Below are 22,774 nucleotides of genomic sequence, written 5' to 3'. Positions count from 1 at the left end.
AGAAGAGAGGAGGAAAAGCTGGACAAAATAATAGGAGACATGATATTTATAATATAATTCCTCTCTGTCCCCCATGGTCCCGCACCCCCAAAGCTCAATCTTGTCTAACATGCACTACATTAATACTTGACCTCTTAGACATTAAAATGTCCCCAGATGGAGAACCACATTTCTACCTATTTCACTTATTAAATAAAATCTGACTGTACCTTGGGCATTTAAAAAAACTTTTCTTGCCATCTTTGGCAAAACCATAAACCCTGGTTACTGTGACAGAAGAATAGTATCTTATTAGTGTAATAATATGTGAGACAAAAGGGAGCACAATCACGTCCTTTGTATTAGAAACTGTATTAGCCGATTTAAAAGTTCTTTCACTTGTCACTAATTCATCTATCACTTCCTTCCCTGCTGTTTTAGGATTCTATAGCCGTATGAGTGTTTTAAATGCATATGGAGAAAACTCATTCTGTGTAAAAGCACTTCTTAGTACAGACCTATGCACTTTGCAGTCCAGCCTTCTCATTTGCTCATTCTGGATTTGAAGAGCTGCGTTCTCAGTACACAGATTAGGCTCTGACTGTAACTGCCTTTGTGGGATATGTGAAAGTCGGCAACACTGCCCGTCTGTGCCACTGTGAAAATGTAAATCTTGCCAATCTGCCAAGAAATAGCTGTACTATCTTGAAAAAGCTGGTACAGGAATGAGCACAAAGTGCCCATCCCATTACATCTGCCCTAAATTCAGATCCCCATACATTTACCAGGAACCCCTAGCTATAAGTCCTCACAACCTATGCTAAGAAAAAAGCTTTTAAGATATTTTGAACTGAAGTTCATTGTAAAAGAAGGAACTAGAGTAGGGTTACCGGATAGCAACTGTGAAAAATGGGACAGGGGTAGAGGGTAATAGGCACCTATATAAGAATAAGCCCCAAAAACCGGGACTATCCCTTTAAAAATGGGACATCAGGTCACCCTAAACTAGAGCCAAGCCCAAACCAAATCCCCAGATCTGAACACAGCAAACCCCGGGGAAGTTTGGATCTGGTTCTGACTTCCATGTCTGGCTGAACCCTATCTGCCTTACTAGACACAATGCTCCTTTAATAGGAGTCTTAACAACATGGTTATTGGCAAGATTTCACTTGTTCAATGCACTATTTAATACAACTAATTTTTTTACCAAAATCGTTTAGCAACAATGAATCTTCTGTCCATGAAGACGGGAGCCTGAAAATGCCAGCCAGAGGAGGAGGAAGAAAGAAGTTCACTGCCACTCTTGTTCATTTTAAATAGGTTTCTAGGAATGCTGTGGGATTTTTGGGTTTGTTCTCCATGGGCTGAATAATCCTGAGTTCCAACTGTTGCTTCCAATTCATGGATATTTCCCCTCACTGCATGCTGCAAATTGCACTTAAAATATAGGGCTTCAGCCACAAGACCAGCTTTCTCTCATCCTTCAAATAATAGAATAAAAGGAACATGTACAATATATGTGCCTTGAAACTTTGATAAACATCTTTGTAGTCTCATTATAGTGTACAGGAATTGGGTGGTATCCCTTTAAATAGAACATGCGCCCTCTAGTGGTGCTCTTTGTGTTCTGTTCTTACAGAACCTGACAGAAGAGCAATGTGTATATGTAGCTGGGTCTTGGATGCCGTAAATCAGAGGTTCTCAACCAGGGGTACACGTATCCCTGGGGATATGCCAAGGTCTTCTGGGGGTACATCAACTCATCTAGATATGTGCCCATTTATATAACAGGCTACATAAAAGCACTAGCGAAGTCAATACAAATTAAAATTTCATACAGACAAAATGAGAAAGTCAGCAATTTTTCAGTGATAGTGTGCTGTGACATTTTTGTATTTTTAGGTCTGATTTTGTAAGCAGGTAGTTTTTAAGTGAGGTGACACAGGGTACGCAAGATAAACCAGACTCCTGAAAGGGGTACAGTAATCTGGAAAGGTAGAGTCCCTGCCGTAAATAGTTAGTAAGCACGGTTATTTGGACTCTACTGTGCCTGTGTGGTTCCTTCATATTACATTTGTTGTGTAAAGAGCAAAAGACACAAACTCATGGTTCCCTTCAACTTCTGGCATTTGTCAAGGAGTCAGAAAAATAACATGATTAAAATATGATAAAAATATGAGGCCCAGTTTAATTGATCAGCTGTGATAGGTAGGTTACTCTGTGCCAGGTCTGTCTTTTCACATGAAGATTTAAAAGTAAACAGAAACCTAATTAGAGGGTAAATAAGACTTCAAGAACTAGTGGGAGTACAGATGATGAGACATGAAGGAAAGGGATGGAAAATGTTCCCTCTTTCTCGCAATTTAGAATTGTGTATAATGAATCCATCACTATGTATTAATCATGAACCAAACATTTTTTACTTATGCTTTTAAATCCAGTCTCCAAAGAGCAGTCGATGGAGGGGAGTTTAAATGACCCCTCACCAGAGCTATAGCAGAACAGATACACTAAAATCTAGGCTTTGCTAGCCTGTGAAAGAGCAGAGAATTGTTGGTACCATGGGGAGTAGCAGTTTGGAATCATACCAGCTAGAGAGAGACCCTGCAACAGTAGCCAGTGGGGTCAGTAGATACTACTGACCCCTTTTGTAACCCTGACCCATGTCATGAGCCTGGAGCTAAGAAATAAAAGAGCAGTCTTTTGGTAGGCCCCATACGTCAACCTATGGCAGAATTCCTATTGCAGTGTTCTCACCTGATCGCTGTACTTGTGTGCACTTTGTGTGAGTGTTGTCGTGATTTGGCTCTGATGGAAGAGTAATTTTTAAAAAAAGCCTGTGGTTTTGTTTGTTTTTTACTTTGTATACGCTACTTAGGTTGCCTTTCTGTTGATCTGCAAGAACATTCCAGAAAATTGGAAATAAGCAAGTCCCCGGAGTAGCCCCTCTTCATTTTCTTTGTAAATAACTGATGTTTTTGTACTAAAAATTCAGCCTAAGACTTGTACACCTCGTGGTGACAATAAGTGCCCTCTGTCAGGTCGGGGCAGAAAAATGTTATGACAGCTGCTGTCCTAAGCAAATGGGTTAGGGAGCTGTGTAGGGGATGGTTTTCTAGTTTTGTTTTTTATCTGTAATGAATAGGCACTGAAAATAGGAGGAGAGAAAATAAGAATTAAGAGACTGTAAAATTTCAGAAACCTTTGGTTTCCCTATGCACTTTTGTGAAAAGTGCTCAGTTCCCAAAATAAAATAGAAATGGGATTTCAATCAGTTAGACCCCATCAACTGTGATCTGGCTGTAAGAGTTCATAATTTAGTCCACCCTCTGAATTTCAATTTTACTTCTTTTAGGACATTAATGAATTTAACATAAGGGCCAGACTTTCATGAAGTGTGGACAGTTCTCACCCACTGATAACACCTATTGCTTTCACACGCAGTTGTCACAATTGTTCACATGCTAGAATTGTGCATGCACAATTTCTGATGCCCGAATAGTCACTAATGTGTGTCAATAGCCAATTTGCGTGTTCCATCACTGTAACTGTACTCAAATTAAGTGTGCTATTGCAAACACAAATATGCACCTAGCTCTGGGCTTTTTTTAAAAAAAAGGGGGGGCATAAATGCATCATCTTTCTTTTGTAATAGCAAAATTTTCTTCCTCAGTCAAAGATGAAAGCATGTAAAAATAAAATATATCAACTTTTAAAAATATTTTCTTGAGTAATACAGCTATTTTAGGGGAGTGATTTTCTAATGCTGGCTGCATAGTTACTATGCGTTGTACACCTTTGTGTGAGCATAATAGGGAAGGAAAGGAGTCCATGTTTTATCTGTGACATAACCCGAAAGATATTGCGATGTCAGGCTATCTGGGTGGTCATGACCACTTGGTCTAAATAAACAGAAAGAAAGAAGAGTGGATATGCTAGAAGACTCAGGGTAACAGCCCATCCTATATTTTTAGGGATGTCATTTATTTAGTATCTCATCTCCTGTGAACCATATAACATAAAGATCAAGTGAAAAGTATGATTTTGAGCAATAACCATGCGACGGATCAGTCAATGTGATACACATATAATATTTTGTTGTTTTAAAATAAGTTTTGTCCCATATTTTTCATACACCCATTATTTATGTCTTTGAAATGCAGGTTCATTGACTACTTCATGTAGTTAATCATACGGCTTCTTTGTGAAACCCTGTTAACTTTATTTAAACTTCCAATTTTTCAAAAATGAAACAAGGAAAAATTGTTCCTATTTTTATCAAACTTTCTGCAAAGTTTATCATATTTTGATTGAATACTTTAAAAGAAAACATATCAAAATGTTGCTTTGTTTTCCAAAAACAAGGGTTCAGTAAGCATACACAGTTTAGGGTAAAAAAAAATCATGATTTAGAAAAAAAAATCCTGCAAAATGGAAATAGTTGTGAAATTTTTCACAAAATTATTTTCGATTTTTTTCAACAGCTTTAGTCAGATGTAATGGAAATTGTATCAGAAAGTATCATCGGAGTCCTAAGTTATCAGCTGAGTCAGAACATCATTTGCTACATGGGACAACAAATCATTTAAAAAATAAAGATGGCAATTTTCCATCATTGTGCAAAATATTTGATCCTTAGAAGGTGGAAAGCTCTTGTGGCTCACTTTTAAAAGATTCCATGTCAACATGCCAGGTATCGCCTTACGTGAACATAGAGTTTATAAGGTGAATCATGAAATTAAATATTTTTTTATAATATGGAAAAAAAATTCTCTTATCTAAAGAAAAATAGAGATGTGCAAGTAAAAATGCACATGAGCCTCCTGGTTGGAGTTGAGAGGGTGAGGTGGTTTAGCAGTCCAGGATTTTTTGACTCTTAGCCATAATTTTTGTTCCATAACAAAACTTTTATTACTTGTTTTAAAATCAGTGGAGGTGCTTATCTAATGGAAGTTGTGCGGAGGAATGTAGTGAACTATGTGGTAGGAATGTGGAAGCCATTTTTGCACCTGTATTTTGCTGAGTTTTTAGAGGAGGAATTGAAGACTAATTTATCCCATTAAAAGTACAAAGGGATTTTCAGTAGGGAGAATATAATTACCCAAGTCAGAATTTGACCAGGACACTGCAGGTCTGACCCCTAACTTTTGGAAGGGTTTTTAATTGGTGGTGGTGGTTGGTATAATGATGACAGTAATACTTAGAGGCCCAAGTTGAGATCACAGACCTGTTGTGCTAGGCACTGTACATGTAGTAAGAGAAGTCACTGATCCAAAGAGCTTATGGTATAGACAAACTGGGGTGGGGGAGGGAGAGGAGGAAGCAGAGGAGCTGGGAGTGAAAATGACTTGCCCATTGCCACACAGCAGGTCTGTAGGAGATCTGAGAATAAAACCTGTGCTGCCTCTCAGTGAGAACAAATCGTATTAATGACCACAAGCAGACAGGGGCTCTGTGTTTACATCTCATCCATTGAAAGGCAGCATTGGCAGTAGCACAGCTGATCACTCTGTATAGCGTTGGTTCAATGGCTTGAAGCTGGATCCTGTAAGGTGAGAAATGTCTTCCATTACCATTGACCAAAGTAGGAGCTGAGGGCGCCTCTAAAGATCAGACATATGATGAAATTGCCCATTCAGCACCCAGTACTTCCTGCACTGCAGTCCTTGGATTATCCTGGAAAGTTTCAGGCCTCATCCTGTTTAGCTTATACAGTATATTATAACATTTATTTTTAGGGCCAAATTTTTTAAATGACCTCCAATTTTCCTCCTATGGTCAATTGTGAGTGCAGCATTTTGTGCACTAGTTTAGACTTCTAAGTACCAACTCTAAGAGGCTAATTAATTAAGATGAGCAATTATCAGCAGAAGAAAAAAATCTTTTGTAGTGATAATCAAGATGGCCCATTTCAGACAGTTGGACAAGAAGATATGAGGATACTTGACATGGGGAAATAGATTCAATGTGTGTAATGGCTCAGCGATTCCCAGTTTCTATTCAAGTCTAAATTGATGGTATCTAGTTTGCATATTAATTCAAGTTCAGCAGTTTCTCGTTGGAGTCTGTTTTTGAAGCTTTTCTGTTGCAAGATTGCCACCTTTAAGTCTGTTACTGAGTGACCAGACAGGTTAAAGTGTTCTCCTACTGGTTTTTGAATGTTATGATTCCTGATGTCAGATTTGTGTCCATTTATTCTTTTGCATAGAGCTGTCCGGTGTGGCCAAAGTACATGGCAGAGGGGCGTTGCTGGCACATGATGGCATATATCACATTGGTAGATGTGCAGGCGAACGAGCTCCTGATGGCATGGCTGATGTGATTTGGTCCTATGATGATGATGACACTTGTATAGATATGTGGACAGAGTTGGCATCAGGCTTTGTTGCAAGGTTAAGTTCCTGGGTTAGTGTTTTTGTTCTGTGGTGTTCTGTGGTGTGTGGTTGCTGGTTCCAACCTGAAGCAAATACTCGCCAGCAACCACACACCAAAGAACAAAAATATTCTATGATTATCACTACAAACGTTTTTTTTTCTCCTGCTGATAAATGCTTAATTAATTAGCATCTTAGAGTTGGTCGGGCAACTCCCACCTTTTCATGTTCTCTGTATGTGTATATATATATATATATCCTTACTATATGTTCCATTCTATGCATCCGATGAAGTGAGCTGTAGCCCACGAAAGCTTATGCTCAAATGAATGCGTTAGTCTCTACGGTGCCACAAGTACTCCTGTTCTTTTTGCGGATACAGACTAACACGGCTGCTACTCTGAAACCTGAAACTCTGAAAATAATAGTCATACCTAGAACTTCTCATTTTCTGCACTTACTCTGGCACTTGCTCTGTTTTACTTCTCATGGAGTCCTGTTGACCTTGTCCCTCTTCATTGCTTGCCTGCTGGTGAATCCATAATCCTGGAATAAATTTCTACTCAAAGTGAGTAAAGGTTACAGGCCTAGGCCCCAAATAAGCAACCACTTATATTATTTTGTGCCAGCGAAATCAAGGAACAGTTTCATACCAGCATGCTGTCAGGTGCATGACCCGGCTCCAGACCTTGATTAGAGAAAACAGTAAGCAAATTGATGTCTTCTCCTTCCACCTAACAAAAGCATTGGGGAAATGTATATTTGGAATTCACGGAGCTATGTGGAGCCACCCCAGTCCAGTAGGTGGAAATTTCTGTGGGATATTAAAGTGGTCAAAAGGGGCAGGGACAATAGACTAAGGCCTGGTCTACACTGGGGGGAGGGGGAGAATCGATCTAAGTTACGTAGCTGAAGTCAACGTACTTATATTGACTTACCATGGTTTCTTCACCACGGTGAGTCATCTGCTGCCACTCCCCCGTCGGGTCCACCTGCACCTCTCGTGGAAGTGGAGTACAGGAGTCGACGGGAGAGCATTCAGGGATCGATTTATCGCGTCTAGACTAGACGTAATAAATCGACACCTGCTGGATCAGTTGCTGCCCTCCGATTCGGCGGGTAGTGTAGACATACTCTAATTGTGACTTCTTTGTTTGCATGGCAGTAAATTCCTTACTGAGGCATGATCATCACCCATCATGCTGGCCTTTCAGTGTGACAGTCCAGGAGACAGGTGAATTGAAATGTGAGCCAAGGGGGGGGGGGGCACATTTGATAAAACGATTTCCATTTCAAAAGGCACTGTGATCAAAATGTCTTTTCAGACAGTTTTGTGTTGTTTCCTACCGTGATGTGGTGCTTCAAAGGGAATATGCTGGCCCCATCACTCTCAGTCACTTTTCAGTCTTGGTTACTGCAGGCAGATACCAGAGCAAAAACATTAGCAGCTGGATGAAAAGTTTGAGCCACTTGTTTTGCATTTTTAGCCGTTTGCAATAATTAAATATAAAACAGTGTCTGAATCACGTTGAATTTGTGGCACAAATGGACAAAATCCAGGAAATGTCAAGGGAAATGCAATGTTCTGTCATGAAGTTATGCCATTTGCTTCGTTCCTACCACAGGGACGTCACTAGAAGAACACAGCCATCCTAATTGAGAGGTGGTTGGGTAATAAAAACCAGATACACAAATATGTTTGTGAATGAAAGCGTGTGTTGTGGTTCACTATCATTCACAAGATTGAGTTTTTACCTATTTGGAAGTATCCAAACAACTATTGGGTAGTCATGAAAATGTTCACAAGTCACAAAAGTTTCACAGGTTTTAGCACAAATCCTTATTCATCCAAAAATTCATACTTGGCAGATGTTGTTTGGTATCCATTATTTAAAAATCTATTTATTAAAAAAAAAATTGTCATCCAGTCAAGAAGTAGAAACATACCATTGGCATAGGTGCGCAATGGGGACCTGATCCTGACGGGGGGCGCCTAGAGGTTACTGTAATATAAATATTGAACAATAATGATGATTAAAAACAGAGGGCGCTATTGATCTGCTGAAGTTGCTGTTGAATGTGGCTTAAAGTTTCTCTTCAGCCTTGTCTTCGCTGCTAAAAAAGCTGTAGGGTTTCTTACCTTGGGGTAACTAATTCGCATGAACTATGCCGAAGTAAAACCACAGCGAAGACAAGGCACCTTAGTTTTACCATGAGGTTGAGGTAAACTCTCTGAGATCAACTCAACAGGGAGTGGGGTGAAGAGCTGACTGTATGATAGCTCATGTGCATTAAGATAACCCACAGTAAAAAAAAAATGCATCTTTTTTAGCAGTGAAGACAAGACATATGTTTCAGCATGGAAAACACTGTTTCAATCCTCACAGACTTAAAGGAAGCAAGGGGAATTCATGAGAGCCTGATTATCATAGTATAATCACATTACTGGAGAGATTAGAGGCACTTTGCTGTGTCTTTGTGAGTTTAGTGACATGCCAGAGCCATCTTCAAGTGCTATTAAAATCTTCCTTGTGAGATGCTAAGTAAATAGGAAATATTTTACTCATTGGGATTAGAACACAGAGAACACATTTAATTCCCTCATCAAAGTGACCCAGACAAGACAAGACTTGCAGAAGGGTCCATGCTGCCTTCACTGGACACATTTATCGAATTGGATAGCTAGGAAAATATATTTGTTTAAACGGTAATTTCATATCAGTTCAAGAGTTGCACATTTAGAGGTAGAATTCCACACTCATGTAATGATGTGAAGAGTTACACCAAGCGAAGGCATCACAGCAGTGTTTGAAGAAACCTTGATTCACTTAGCATTGCTGTATCTGAGTTAATAGATGACCGTTTGATTACAAAGGTGATGTGCTCGTTTTCAGCATATATTTCAGCTGTGTTGCCTTTACATCATCATCTGGCCTTCAATTCAGAGCATGTCATTGATATTTGCCTCGGATTGAAAATGAGGTCAGAAGAGAGACTGCAAAGCCGTTTCAGATCACAGTCCGCCCCCTTGTAAATGTTACAGTTCCCACACAGAAAAAGTAGAAAATATTAAACAGATGGTACACTTGACCTCAGCCAAAAGACCAAGAAGAAGCAATTGTGACACAAGGGTGAGGGTCTAAAACTGTAAAAAAAAAATCTGTCCCTGTAATGAAGAAAGATCATGGGGTATGTGGTGAGATGATCCATCTGGGCTGGGAAAGGAAACTGGAAAGCTTTAAAAAATTAATAGAAAAATATTTTTAAAATCCCAGATTAACAACAGGTTAAAATGACAAACAAATACATTTTTTTAAATAAACCACAAAACCTTTTTCCTGCTAAGGCCTGGGGTCAGGGTTCCTTATGCCTCCAGCGACAGTTGCTGAGAATGGTACTCCATAAGGAGCTGCATTCCTTACTTTGTTCCAGGCAGTTAGTAATGGTTACAACACTTGCAAGGGAAACACAGAATCTGAACACAGGTCCTAGAAGGTAAGTAAAAGAGGAAGTGATTTAATTTTTAAAATTTTTGTCAAACTATATATTTATAAATTTAGACCAAATGCTTTGCTGAAATAACCCTATTTAATTTAGCTGTGTTTGCCAGCTGATAATATGGCTCTAAATGGCTACACATGTATAAAGTGCAAACGATATTGGGTTTAAAACTGTATTTGTCTCTTTTGGATTATCTCTGAATTCCTTGAATAGATACTACAAAATGGTAACACGAATCTCTGTTTTTGCGTATACAGTTGCCAAGATTATTTTATCAGGACTCCCAATTTTATGCAAGAAGTTCCCATGTCTGTTCACTCACCAGGTTGAACTGGCCTTCCAATCTTTTATAATCACCTTTGTATGCATGATATTAACAAGGGAGGGATAGCTCAGTGGTTGAGCATTACCCTGCTAAACCCAGGCTTGTGAGTTCAATCCTTGAGAGGGGCCGTTTAGGGATGGGGGCAAAAATCTGTTTGAGGATTAGTCCTGCTTTGAGCAGGGGGTTGGACTTGATGTCCCTTCCAACCCTGATAGTCTGTGATTCTAAGAGTTTTCTTAACAACTATCCTCTAATGCCAGCAGTTTAAATGGGAATATTTTACTCTCAACCGGTTGTGCTTTTACCTGCCTTCAGTAGATTTATTTTCTGGGCACGAACTTGAAGAGGCACAGCACCTGCAGGAAGTTCATATTTATTGTTGACACTTGTGAGGCACTAGCATCAATGTGTGTGTCCCTTTTTGATTGAAAAAAAGAGAATTGCAAAGAGAATGGACTATGCTTATCAATATAGAAGAACCTTGACCTATGTGATCAGCCTATGTTGTTCTTAAATAAAACTTTGCAAAATTCTCAAGACCTTAGCGAGTTCCTGACTTGATTTTAAAGTTTACCTCAAATAACCAGACCAGCATGTGAATTATCTTGTTGATTTCATTTACTAATATTCATTGCAGCTAGAACTAAAGCACGTTTTCTTTTATTTTAAATGTTGTTCCAACTGGGACACAATACTAGTTAATGAAAGGAGATTGTCTTTAACCTTATTTTTGTGAATATTTTGTGTCATTGCATTACAGACACTCCACTTTTTAAAAACAGTCTTTAGATTTGGGGAAATGTAACACATACTACAGAATGTTGATACACATCTTCAGTCTTCTGCAAGTAACATGAGAATACCTGCAGTAAGTTCCGTAAGCAGTTACAGATAAGTGGATTCAGATTTGGTGCTTAATTTGTGCCAGAGCTTGGCAGGATTGAGCCCTGGCACCTCTGGGCTTGGCAGTTCATAGCCCTGGCACCTGTTGCTAAATCAGTTATGAATGTAAAAAAATTGCTTGAGCCCAGCACCTAATTGCTTAATTAATTACAAATTAAGCACCCTTCAGTTTACACACACTCTTACAAGACAGCTCTGCATAACTCAGCCTTCGTTGTGATTTCTGTGGTGATATCAGAACAATAAAAGATGTTAAACTGTGTATTTGTCTCTACAGTTTTAAAAAAGTTTGCCATCTTTTGGTAATGTTTAGTTACTGCATTATTTCCCCTGCTAATGGAGCCATTGTGGGGCTCTGGTTGCACAAATTGTGTCTGAATACAGATCACAAATATCATGTATTGTTTACACCGTCAAATTGCCACCAGAGTAACACTTTCATTTGAACTATAAATTCGTTTTCAAAAATGCTGCATGTTCTTGAGAATTAAGTGGAAAAGTTTGTTGGCTACTACAGAATAACATTATCTGCATGAGAAAGAGGAAATGGACAAATATGTTTTATTTTTATAATATTATTTTGTAGTGGCTCATGCATATAGCTGGCTTAATCATTTCCCTGCCATTGCAGGGGCCTTGAGCATTGATGCCCCTTGCAGCTCCGTCTAGAGTGACCAGACAGCAAATGTGAAAAATCGGGACAGGGGTGGGGGTAATAGGAGCCTATATAAGAAAAAGACCCAAAAATCGGGACTGTCCCTATAAAATCAGGACATCTGGTCACCCTATCTCCGTCCCTCCTGTGCTCTGCCTGTGGCACATCATAGTTTAGTCTCCTGTGGGCTGTCATACATTGGTCTTCTTTTCAGCTGTTGGATTTAACATGCAGGCGCTGGCTGCTGTTGGTGGTTTATGACAAACAGGAGGGCAGACTGATGATTTGGTGGTCCCTTCTGGCCATAAACTATGACTCAAATATGCTGTTGTGGCTGCATAAGCAATTACGCTCTGAACCCTTTTTTCCAGTCTAATTTGTAGATGTGATCTGGGCCAGAGTTTGGGCAGATGAGCCTCAGTGTGGGAAGCAACTTTTTTTTCAAAATGGTTTAACTTTTATCGGCACAAAAAATACATATAGGGCTTCAACATGCAAAGTGCTGCATATTTTGGCCCTGGCCAGCAAAGCAGTTATGCATATGCTTAACTTTGTCTCATTATTTCTTTGTGTCTCCCATGTATCTGTCTGTATCTAGCTGTTGTCTCTTGTCTTATGCTTAGATTGTAAGCTCTTTGGGGGCAGGGACCATCTTTTTGTTCTGTGTTGGTACAGCACCTAGCACGATGGGGTCCTAGTCCCCTTGAATTAAGTGGAGTGACTCCTATTTTACACTGGAGTATTTGAACAAAGAATTGGGCCAGTAGTATTTATCAGATTGGTCAGCTGCCAGATCAGAGTTCAGCATTCTGCATATCCCCTGCGGGAGATGATGATATTGCAGCTGCCTAAAGCTTTTGCAGGACAAACATTATGCTCTGTGTTTTCTTTTTATGTAAACCCTACAGAAGGTGAACACTTCCCTGGAAAATGGCATTCATGGCCTTTCTCTTCCTAAAGTTAGTCAGGATAGGAACAATGATGGTGCATAAGGGCTAGGGGGCATGACCTAAAATCCACGTATTGTCTACCAAGCAACAGAAGAGGACATTGGAGTCCCCACCGATCTTGAGCCAAGTATGGTGATAGTCTAACATCAATGTGTTTTCTGAGTGCAAGTCTTCTGATTGCATGTGACCCATGCAAGACTAAGCATTGTATTGCATTTCCTGGCGTCCCTCTGTTGTGTTTGATACCTTTTCAAGTACAGATGTTTTGTACTTATCTTTAAAGCTTGGAACTGGAGGGGTTAACCTCATCTAGAAGTAGTCATCCTGATTTCAAATGCCATCCTCCTCCATTGTTCCTACCACCTGATGAATTGCCAGAAGTCCTCCTGGAAAAGTAGGGTATCTCGTTATTTGTGTAATTCACTCTTTACGCTTCAGTCTACATGGTCTGAAATACTTCTGATGAGTATTATAACCAATAATGTACAGGGGAACCTTCAGAGATCTTTCCTGATCTGCCTACAGTCCTCTGGCCAGTGTTGTTATATTTGAGACATGCAGGGCATTTGTGAAGCATGGAAAATTTGACTTATCTCTTACTGTAACCCTTTCAGGGTCGACCGGGACCTATTGGGAACCAAGGACCTATAGGTGCTCCAGGATTTACTGGGCAAGAAGGTTTGGCAGGGGCAAAAGGTGAGAGAGGGGCAGTGGGCTCTCCAGGATCAGCTGGACTGAAAGGAGATAAGGTAGGTTCAGTAAGTGCTTTCCTCTTTTTCCCTGCAGTAGATGTGATCACAGCAGCTCTTTATGAGTGAATAAAAATAGTACTGGACTATCTCACTGCTGTTAAGTGGATATACTTTTTGAGAAACATTTCCAGAGGAACCCCTGTGTTTAGTCTGAGGGTGACAGTCTTGGTCGCTGAATTTAGTCTGAGGGTGACAATCTTGGTCGCTGAATTATACAGGCTAGTATATACAGTCCAGCCTGTCCTCTTCTGTTGGCTGATTCATAGCAAAATGGGCTTCAACATCGCATGTGGAGTCTTTTGTTTTACATAACCATCAGAATGTATTTTGCCCTGATATAAGTAACAAGAAGAGATGAAAGAAGGGTGGGGCATTACGGGGATACCCCTAGAGGGAAATGTAACTGCCTTGCCTGTTTCAGACAGTCAGACCCTACCAAAGTTAAGTGAATGATCATCATGTTGGAAGGTGAAATTCTGTGTTGGAAAGTGCAAAGTGATGCACAATGAGGGAATAATATATGAATTACTTCTACATCTTACCATGTTCTAAATTAACTGTAATAACATCGTAAAAAGACTGGAGCATTATTGAACTCAGTGAAAACATCTTCTGAAAGGGCAGCCGTGGCCAAAATAGCAAACACAATTATAAGCTATATAAGGAATGGAATGGAACATAATACAGAAGATATTATCATGCTATTAGTGATCCGTTCTGTCACCCAACCTCAAAAGGGACAGAGCAGAAACAGAGGGCGTTCAGAGACAGGTGATGAGAATGAAACAAGACATGACCAAACCCTCATATTAAGAGAGATTGAAAAGATTGGAACTGTTAACCTTAGAGAGGAAACGAGTAAGGATTCAGAATAATGACTGGGGTAAAGGGCAGAGAGGGCACGGCTATTCAGCCTTTCAACTAAGACAAGAATAAGGGGACATTCGGTGAAACTGAAAAGCAAAACCTTCAAAACTGAGCAGAGGATATACTCCACCCCCCTTCCCACAGTGCACAAGTGTCCTGTGGAACTCATTGCTCCAAGGTGTTGCTGAGTCTGTGGTGGGCATGATTCAAAACAAGGATAAAAAGAACATCTAGAATTTGAACAATAAGGGCTAAAACAATAATCAAGAGTTCTGGAAGAGAGAAACTCCCCTGCTTTAGGGCAGAAGCCAGCCTCTGACTATCGAGGATTAGGAAGAAACTTTCCCTGAGGGACGCTTATCCTGGAGCTGCCTGCTTTGCACCTTCAATTGAAGCAGCAAATATTGGCCACTATTGAACCACTTGTCCGCTCCGGGATAGCTGTTCCTATCATAGACCTTTTCTTTGACTATGGAGGTACATGCAACATCCAGCAGCTCTAACAGGTTGGCAGAGACAAGACAACGTTAATCAGTTGGAACAGATGCAGGAGTAATGTAAATTACTGTAATGTTTTGCATATTTCTCAGCTGGCAACATCTGAGAATAATGGTCTAGGCTGGTACAGACAAAATCACAGATCCAATTGTAATATTTCTTGAAACATTTGTGAGGCCAGGATTTAATCTGTATTGAAAGCCATGTATTTTTAGCCTGGCATCCCACTGTGCCCCAGAGGTGCAATAACAATTTGTGTTTCACTTTTAATATAGTGAGTGAAAACATTTTGGGGGCATTAATTTGGCAGCCTGTCTGCTGAGCATCCTCAGTTCCCATCTCGTTGACTGCATGAAAATGAAGGAGCCTGGGGTGCCTCGTATGAGACGTTGTACTCCTTTCACTGAGCATGTTTGATCATCCACCCTCCCAAGATGTAGAGTAAAAGAGTTACCTGGGTGATATATGGTACTATATAAAGAATAAAATGGGTGTGACTGACAGGCTGGTCCAAGTAAAGTATTACTTGTGCCCTCTTTCCTTTAGGGTCCAATGGGAGTTCCTGGATTTCAAGGCATCAATGGAATTCCGGTGAGTTTTTGTGTGTAAATATTTAAATATAAGGCAATTGCATTTGAGCACAGAGACAGCATGTGCAAGGGCACAATGCCAGGCTCATCCCAAACCTTTTCTATAATATTTATTATAATAATCTTAATGTAATTATTTTACCACTTTGTCTTCTGTCTGGGGTAAAAGGGGAGGATTGATTAGACTCCATAGGCACTCCATGTCATTCTGTAAGGGACTCCGATACCTTGATGGTGAGTATCAGATAAATGGACATTTGCAAGGGATACATCTGTGTTGTATAAGAACGAGAACTGAATCTGAGGCATGTTTGCATCTATAATTCAGCTTCACCAATGTTCGAAGGTGTTCACATCCGACATTTTAGTTCAGAACTATTTCTAGTAAACTCTTGTTGCAAGTGGAACTGCTAAATTGGAGTAGAGAGTCCCTACAGAGATTCTTTGCTTCCCATACTTGGGGCTAATTAGTTCTAATTTGGATCTGGGTTGGCCAGAACATTTTGCCAATAAAACAGGAAAGAGGCAGCTACAGCTTTTTCCAGATAATGGAACCAAATACAAACTCTCCCCAGCTTATCCATTATATTTGGTTTCTTTTTCTTTATAACTTGACAGAGAACTTGAATTTTTTTTGTCAAAACATGGTTTTCTATCAAACTGAATTTTCATCACAAATTCAAAATCCAGACTATTTTGACCTGCTCCACTCTGTTTTCTTGCAGCTCTTCTTGCATAGATGTCTTCCAGGTCCCTTCCTTATTGGTTCTGGTTTTGTAGTGTTTTTTTTTTTTAAACTAATGCAGACTACTCCATTCTAGTCTTTTCTCTCTCTACATTATTTGGTTCACTCTGCATTTTTTCCCTTTCTGCATTCTAATTCTCTTCTGTTCTTTGTTGATTTTTTCCATCTTCTGTGTCCTTCCTTCTCCTCCACCATGTGTTTTCTCCCTCATTCTCTTTTCTAGAATTGATTAAATACTCAAAAAAATGACAGTTTCTGAAAATGTTTGTTGGAAATGTACAGTTGGGACCTTGTGGGCTAGCTGTGCTCTGCTCCCTCCTGTTCCACCCAAGTTCCTCTCCCTGCCTTTACCGATTTCTTTCTTTTCTCCTTCCCCTGCTCATCTTTTGCCTGCTTTCTGTGCTCTTCTGCTCCCTTGCCACTGAGGTTTTTTTTTCTTTTTCCATCAGCCAATCTTCAAAATGTAACAAGACTGAGCTGTTCCCATAATATTGAATATAATTGAACACACTGTGGGAACAAGCTGTTCTCAGGGTGTTTTTTCAAATAAGGCTCTGGGGAGTGGGAATTCCCAACATGGGAGAGGGCGATACTGTTGTGGAGAGTGCCAGGTAGCTGGCAGCTACAGACATTCCAAGCAAAGGCTAGGGGAGTTAAACAAAGGGGATTTGAAACCTCATGCCTGTCTGGATCTGATCTGTTTTCTTTACAGCATCCTGCAGGTGGGTGAGTGGGAGGAGGCTGATTTTGCTCATTGTGAACACAGATTATTCAAGAGTATGGCCTTTCTTCCTCTGAACTTCAGACTGGATTGGAGCCATCTTTCCCTTACAGATGCAGAGAAGGGGCAGTGGAAACTTTAAAAGCAGTGCATTTTGTTTTCATTCTTGCTGCTGAGATAAATGGCTCCTTTTCATGGTGAAAATAGAGAATCCTGCTGCTTGGGAAAATATGTATAGTTCTCCAGTATTATTGTAATCACATTTCAGGATAGGGAAAAGCTTAGACTTGCTGTGAAATACATATCTACATTCATTAGTGTGTGTGTGTGTGTGTGTGTGTGTGTGTGTGTGTGTGTGTGTGTGTGTGTAAAAACACATTGCTCTGTGCACAAAAGTTAACACCATAACCACTCTTCTGATTATGGTGTGTGGGCAGGAGGGTGAGTGAGTGTGTGTGTTTTATCAGTACTCCAAAGGGGTTTGCCCAAAGGGGACTCCTAATGGTGACCCTGTGGTAGCCAGCTGAGGTCGCCTGTGAAATGTTGATAGCAGGTAAATCATGGTGTTGCAGTTGGGCTGATGCATGCCTTTGATCTAGTACGTACAGCAGCCGCATGTGTTTATTAATTGTTAGCCTTAGACAGATTGTAGAAAAGGCTCTTAAGTCCTCCTCTCTACTGTATATGTTTAATTTTTCCCATGGGGATTAGACTCAAACACATCCCTGGCAAAGGTTTGGAAATAGAGATAGAAGATTTACATGGTTTTAGCTGAGTATACAGTACTCTAAAAGGAAATGTTTCTACAAGACGCGAGTCACTGTCTGTGCCAGGAAACACAGACCTGGGGCAGCAAGAGACTATATTTTGATCTTGGCACTGGTCAGAAGTGGTCCCTTTGCTCTAATGATAAATGAAGCTGCTTATTAGATTAGTTTTGCATTCACTCTTGAGTGCATCTGTTTCTCTCTTCTTTTAAACATTTGTTGAGCTCTCCTGTTGAGATCGCCTTTGCACTAAGTCTGTCTGATTTAGAAAGTAATGGTGCCACAAGGACTCCTCGTTGTTTTTGCTGATACAGACTAACACGGCTACCACTCTGAAACCTGATTTAGAAAGCACGCTCTTCAGAATCACAGTGTTAGGGGAGAGAGAGACAGAGAAAGCAGGGCTCTGGTGGGTTTGGAGGAACCGGTTCCCTTTTCTACTTCCCAGGGAACTGTTCCCTTTATGACACCCCCCACACACACACACACACACTCTGTGTTAGCATGAGCCTGCGAATCATCCACCCTGCCATGCCATAATTACAGACTAAAGTTCTCCTGACTTAGTCTGTTGAGGTACCTGTTCCCTTTGTGCTGAGCTAGCAGATCTGGCAAAGCATGTGATAGCCGGAATTAGAGAAGGAGAGAGCAGTGAAAACAATTAGTCACAATTTTTCAGGCCAAACGAGCTCTATTGATCAGTGGGGAAAAGATCTCATTTAAGGCTAGATCTGGAGATGATGGGTACCGGCACCGCTCAGTGAAGTTAGAGAGTTGTGGGTGCATCTCTCAAGATCAGGCTCTTAGAACAGGATGTCATAAATTAACTAAGAATACAGATCAGCCAGAAGGTAGGGAATCCTAGGCTTTTCACAGTCCAAAGGGAATGTATAATGTGTATGTGTGATGCTTTTTCAGAAGAGGCTTTAACTATCTGACGTGGACATTATGGAGACTGATGCTACTATTTAAATTCCAAGTGCCAACACCTTGGTATTGTGTCACTGCCTGCCATTTACTTCACTCTACTTGTGCTATTTGCATGCACTGTCCCTTTTCTATAGGGAGAAGGAAGACATTAAAACAGTACTACATCAGTGCCTGATCCCTTCTACATAGAGCCAGATTCTGCCCTGAATTACGTCTGTACTATCCCATTGCTTCAAGTTAGTGAAGCTAGTCCAGGTTTATGATGGAGTGAATGAGATCAGAATCTGGCTCATCCAGTACAGAAGGTGTAATAGGATGCTATGATAGAAATGAAGAGACCGCTTACAAAACTTACAAAACCCTTCCTGTCCCCACAAAAGCAATGTGTCCCATGGGATAATTGCTGTATGAATCAAAGCACGTGTTGGGTTTGAAAATAAGAGCAGTCATGACCCAGTGTTTGTATTTCATTACAGAGGGGCACATTGACATAAGATATCTTACAGCCAAGCTGAAGATAAGCAAATTAACAGTGATTAGCGTGTTTTATTTTTTAAAAGATTATTTTGCAGGGAGCATAATGTTGTATGAACTGTGGTCTGGGGCCTTGTCTATACACAAACTTTTGCATGGTTTAATTAAACTGGTTTAGGTATAGTAATGCAAAACCCAGTGTGGACACTCTTATTTCCCTTGCATGGTGTCAAGTATCAGAGGGGTAGCCATGTTAGTCTGTATCCACAAAAACAATGAGGAGTCCGGTGGCACCTTAAAGACTAACAGATTTATTTGGGCATTAGCTTTCTTGGGTAAAAAACCCACTTCTTCAGATGCATGGAGTGAAAATTACAGATGCAGGCATAAATATACTGACACATGAAGAGAAGGGGGTGAGGGGTTTGGGGTGCAGGAGGTTGCTCCAGGTTGGGGGGTGGGGCTGAGTGATATGGAGTGCGGGAGGGGGCTATGGGTTGAGGCAGGGGGTTGGGGTGGAGGAGGGGGTCAGGGGTGTGGGATGGGGTTGGGGATGAGGGGCTCCAGGTTTGGGGGGCTCAGAGCTGTGGCAGGGGGTTGGGGTGTGGGGGGGCAGCACGCGGAGCCCCGTGGCCCCCCCATCTAGTAGCTGGACCTGCTGGCTGCTTCCGGGGCATAGTGTGGTGCCCCAGGACAGGTAGGGACTAGCCTGCCTTAGCGCCGCAGCACTGCTGACTGGACCTTTAGCGGCCCGGTCGGTGGTGCTGACTGGAGCTGCCAGGGTCCCTTTTCGACCGGATGTTCTGGTAGAAAACCAGACACCTGGTCACCCTAAGTGAGGCATGAGACTGAAAATTATGTGAATTTGGCTCCAATGGTCAAGCATGAAGAATGCAGGGTTCTGTAGCTTATTTTTCACTTCCCTTGGATGTGTCATTAATGTATCTAATGTTGCACCATAAAGATGAATCTTCAGGATGAATTGAAAATGGCTTGTGAAATCGTTCAGGGCTAGGGCCGTGGAGGCAGACAGAGCTGTTAAATATGTACTGCTCCCCTTCCAGTCACACAATGCTGCCTCTGAATGGCACAAATCTCATTCCTGTGGGAAGAAGGATGGAATAAGGAGACACTTAATACCCTGGCATGTTCTTTGATTGATGGTTCTGCCTGTCCTTGTATTGTCCACACAAACCCATATGTCACTCAAGATCAGAATATGGCCCTTTTAATTACTTTCTCTTCTTTACACCAGTGTAAATCGAGAGTGACTCCACTGTAGTTAATGGAGCAACCGCCGTGTAAAACTGGCGTGAGATCAGAATCAGGCTCATTTCCCTGGCTATTAACTGACCATTACAATGACTTTTGTTAAAGGCAATTAGTTAAAGACTTTCGGGTCAGTGAAATAATTTGAATGTAGAACAGTTTGGAACTGTCAGTGCACAGCACTGTTGGGCCTATTCCTGCTCTAACTTGTATACGTTCAACTCCCCCGATGGCAACTAAGACTTACAAACCGCTGTGCACTGGTCCCATTGCCTGCTGTTTCCTACCAAATGTGCTGTAGTGCTTGCACTGTGCTGGAGTAATGTAGAATGAATACCGCCCTGCTAGGACCCCACAAACACAAGATGTTTGTGCTTCTTGTGACACCATCCCAGGGAGACAGATTTTAATTAATAATCAAATAAATTAAGCTAAGGGCTTTGCAGTCAGGTTCCAAAGTGGAGAGTGCAGGCCGATTAAGCTCTTACTACTTCCCTCTGCAGGCTTGACTTCCTTTGCAGGTGGGGGGAAGCTGCCACGTGGCAGAACTCAGGGGTGAACCCTAGATGTTCAACCTGTCTTTGTGTTGCACTGTAATGTGGTAGACACTGGGACTTGGGGGACAATATTTTTAATGCTAAAATACTGTGTGTAATTCATTCTCTCTCTCTCTCTCGCTCGCTCTCTCTTTCATACAGGGCCACCCTGGCCAGCCAGGGCCCAGAGGTTTTCCTGGACTTGATGGCTGCAATGGTTCTATTGGGAGTCCTGGCGTTTCAGGGTTGGATGGGTTTCCTGGTACACAGGGACCACCTGTACGTTCTCAGGCTAACACAGTATTTTCTGGAGCTCTTACTATTTACTAAACGACTCATGAATCCCTGGGGAATGTTGATAGTGTTATTTGAAATCAACTCATGTTGTTTCTAGGTGAATTGTTAAAAGAGTAACTATAGAAGATAAAATTCCTGAAGGTGGGTATGTTGCCACATTAGAATAAACCTTCAATCCCTGACAATCCTGACATGGACTTCAAGGTGAACAGGATTTAGCCCTTATGAGTTTAATTCTGTGAGGTGCTGAACGCTCTGAGGTCCCATTGACTGACCGTAGTAGGAGTTGAAGGCACTTGCAGGATCAGCCAGAAGGCCCCAATTCAGAAAAGCATTTAAGTGGGTGCTTCAGTCCCATTGAGTCAATTGAATTGAATCATGTGCTTAAAGTGAAGCGTGTGCTTTAAGCACCCTTCCTGCAAATGGATGATTTCATGAACTGTGGTCTAACTCAGGAAATTGAGGTCTTAGGATACTTAGGAAAGATTACCAGCAGTTTAACAAGCTAAACGATTGATTTACTAGGTGTAATTCACGTAGCTGAAGTTGTGTACCTTAGATTTACCCCCCCCCACTCACCCCAGGGTAGACCAGGACTAACTGTTTGACTAGTATAATTCCACTTGACATCCTAACAGGTACTATAGTCTTGGCTTGCTCGTTTCCATGGTACTGTTGGGAATCCATTAGCATTATGCAAGTCTGCATTAATCTATATTTGTTCAACAACATCAGCAAAAAAGACTAATGGTAAAATTTTCAAAAGCATCTATGTCTCATTGAAAGTCAATGGGATTGAGGCGCCTTAGTGTGTGAATCACTTTTGAAAATGGGACTAAAACTCTTAAATTACTTAGGCACTTTTTAAAATTTCACCCTAAGCCTTTAAATAAAGCATAAAGATATGGAATTATTTTCACATTGTAGACACAGAATGGGCTGGAAAAATTATCTTACAAACTTTACTCATATGAGTAATCTTAAAATCAGTGGAACTACTTTGCATGAGTAAGGCTTAGTCATGTGAATAAGGGGCGAAGGGGAAGAAAATATAGTTGGCAAATACGAGTGACATTATTAATGTCAATACACTGAATCTTTATAAAAAATGTGGTACAAAAGTATGCATGTGTTGAACTCTGAAGTTCATAGGACACTGAAAAAACCTAAGCAATATGATCAGATTTAAGCAATGATTTCTAGAGAAGCCAATTTACTCATACATACTGTTCAAATTGCCTTTTTTTTTTTTATAATCCTTGTAGGATTATATTTTTGGCCATAATTGTTGCTCTGCTCACTTATCTTCCTTCAAATTAAATTGGCAGTTAACATGAAATTACCTAAAATAAATCCAATAGGATGATTAAGATTAAGATCAGGTGGCATAACTAGAGCTATAAAATGAATTCATCCTGCATATAACTGCAGTTTCTTCAGTTGAGTTACCCCACGAATCAATTTGTCCCATAATGATTAATGGGTCAAAATTAAGTTTAATTCAGTGGTGATTGGTTCAACCCATCACAGAACAGATGAGTGTATGAACAGAGATGTTAATAATAGAGTTACATACTATCAAAGCATATGTTAAAAATACTTACTCAGGCCTTGTCTACACTACGGGGGGAGATGGATCTA

The 22,774-nt window shown here is 40.7% G+C and overlaps 1 protein-coding gene across 4 annotated transcripts in view; it reads left to right on the top strand.

Annotated features, from left to right (window-relative positions):
* COL4A6 (collagen type IV alpha 6 chain) overlaps positions 1 to 22,774 on the top strand; it is a 197,313-nt gene that overhangs the window by 110,797 nt on the left and 63,742 nt on the right. For all 4 annotated transcript variants that reach the window (XM_054039034.1, XM_054039035.1, XM_054039036.1 and 1 more), the window contains 3 exons: positions 13,302 to 13,436; positions 15,351 to 15,395; positions 20,999 to 21,115. In XM_054039034.1, coding sequence (XP_053895009.1) covers positions 13,302 to 13,436; positions 15,351 to 15,395; positions 20,999 to 21,115 — 297 coding nt within the window. The remainder of the gene's footprint in view (positions 1 to 13,301; positions 13,437 to 15,350; positions 15,396 to 20,998; positions 21,116 to 22,774) is intronic.

This window comes from Malaclemys terrapin, chromosome 9, assembly GCF_027887155.1.
Source record: "Malaclemys terrapin pileata isolate rMalTer1 chromosome 9, rMalTer1.hap1, whole genome shotgun sequence".
In the NCBI taxonomy this organism is placed as follows: domain Eukaryota; kingdom Metazoa; phylum Chordata; order Testudines; family Emydidae; genus Malaclemys; species Malaclemys terrapin.
This window is presented reverse-complemented; position numbering and strand designations above follow the sequence as displayed.